This window comes from Etheostoma spectabile, chromosome 2, assembly GCF_008692095.1.
Source record: "Etheostoma spectabile isolate EspeVRDwgs_2016 chromosome 2, UIUC_Espe_1.0, whole genome shotgun sequence".
Classification (NCBI taxonomy): Eukaryota; Metazoa; Chordata; class Actinopteri; order Perciformes; family Percidae; genus Etheostoma; species Etheostoma spectabile.
In genome coordinates this window covers 17,848,230-17,849,896 of record NC_045734.1, presented here as the reverse complement: position 1 = coordinate 17,849,896, position 1,667 = coordinate 17,848,230, and the positions used below count along the sequence as shown (strand labels likewise).

Sequence of the window (1,667 nt, the reverse complement as noted above, 5' to 3'; positions counted from 1 at the left end):
CTTGGCTATCAGCATCCTTTACCCAGCGCAACTGGCAAGCTCATGAATAGTAATGAGCTCAGGCAACATGACATCCAACTGACCAGCATTTGTAATTGTAATTTTGTAATTAAATTTGTGATTTCTGTACTTAAATCTTTTCAGTGGCTAGAGCTGACAGAGTAGGTAGCAGTTCATTTTTACATTCACAACATAACAAACACAAATATGGACCTAACATGTTAAAAAAAAATGCAAGTAAAACAGTTTTGTGTGGCAGATAGATGTTGAGCAAATAATAGTACTGACAAAACACACAGAAAAGCAAAACAGACATGAGTCGGGCCTGTGTTGTCTTTTTGTTCCAACAAGCTGTGGGATTGAAAAACTTTGTTCACAGCAAACGTGCAATGAGTTTGAGATGCTGTCAAGAATATACTGAGATCTCTATCTTTAAATAAAGAATGTGGTGCAGAGTTGTTTGTGAAAGTCTACTGCTGCAGCGCTTTCGAACCACAAACCAACAACAGGCTGATCTATCATCTAGCTCACCTGGTTGTAGCCCTTCTTGCTTTTACAGTTCTGTCTCTTCAGGACCTCAGTCATTGTGAGCTGCAGGCACTCCATCTTTGAGTCTGTCAGAGATTGTATAAGTTACATTATGAGTACACTTAAACATCTGGCAGTATTTATTTCTTCACACAGCTATGAAATGAAAAATACCAAGGAATTTGCAGTTAACATTTGCAGGAGCAAGAGAAGATACAGGGCCTATGAGATTGATGAAAACAATCTTTGTTGAAATATAAAGGTTCCGTTTCAACCTAAACAGTAGCCTAATTGTTATGTAATGTTGAATCTACATGTAGCTAACATGATAGTAGTGTACCTAGTTCCTCAGGATTCTTGCATGCTTTGGTTAAGTTTACTGACGTACAGACTTTGTTTTCTCTTTTCCACTGGCTTCTTCCACTAATCACCACCTGAATGGGAGGAGAAGGGAGAAGAAAAAAAAGGCATGCTTTCATTAATCCCGCAATGGGGAAATTCACATTTCTCACTCTACTTGGTACAGTTACTGTATTACACACACTACATACAGGCCTGAAAATACACACACGTGCACAGGACCTATACAGGAGGATAAGACGATTGCTGTTTTGGAATAGACACTCTTGAAATACAGCTTAAAGAATATACTACTGCCTGACCCCAGGTGGGATTTTGAACAATATTTTAAACTGAGGAAATGTATCGTATGAAAGATAAAGAACAAATAATGAAAAACAGCATTAATGTGGGAAATCACGTTTCCCACTCTCTAATGCTTCATACCACAGGTCCCCACAGAGTCTTAGTCAGGACAGTGCACGTGCTCATGGCTGTTTAGCATACTTTGTGTTTTGTCACAATTTTGATGTGTCATTTCCTGTGGTTGGAGAAGTGACCATAACTGAAACCAGTTAAAGAAGGCTAAACAGAGAGAACCTGTACTGTCTCCAAAAGAGTAATGGTATGTTTTTCTACTTTTATTGCAAAATGCAGCTTTAATACATGTATTTTGTTAGGAAATAAAAAAATCACTATCTTACCTTGTTGTACACTACCTCCAACGTTAGAGGGACTGCTTCTCGGTCACCGTCAATGCCAAACCGCTTACTGGCAGCACCTATATAAAGAAAGAAAAA

At 38.5% G+C, this 1,667-nt stretch overlaps 1 protein-coding gene across 3 annotated transcripts in view; it reads right to left on the bottom strand.

The window, feature by feature from the left end:
- The window catches only part of pik3r5 (phosphoinositide-3-kinase, regulatory subunit 5), a 22,919-nt gene that overhangs the window by 2,211 nt on the left and 19,041 nt on the right, over positions 1 to 1,667 (bottom strand). For all 3 annotated transcript variants that reach the window (XM_032540922.1, XM_032540936.1, XM_032540929.1), the window contains 3 exons: positions 1,572 to 1,648; positions 869 to 962; positions 532 to 614 (listed from right to left, as the gene is read on the bottom strand). In XM_032540922.1, coding sequence (XP_032396813.1) covers positions 532 to 614; positions 869 to 962; positions 1,572 to 1,648 — 254 coding nt within the window. The remainder of the gene's footprint in view (positions 1 to 531; positions 615 to 868; positions 963 to 1,571; positions 1,649 to 1,667) is intronic.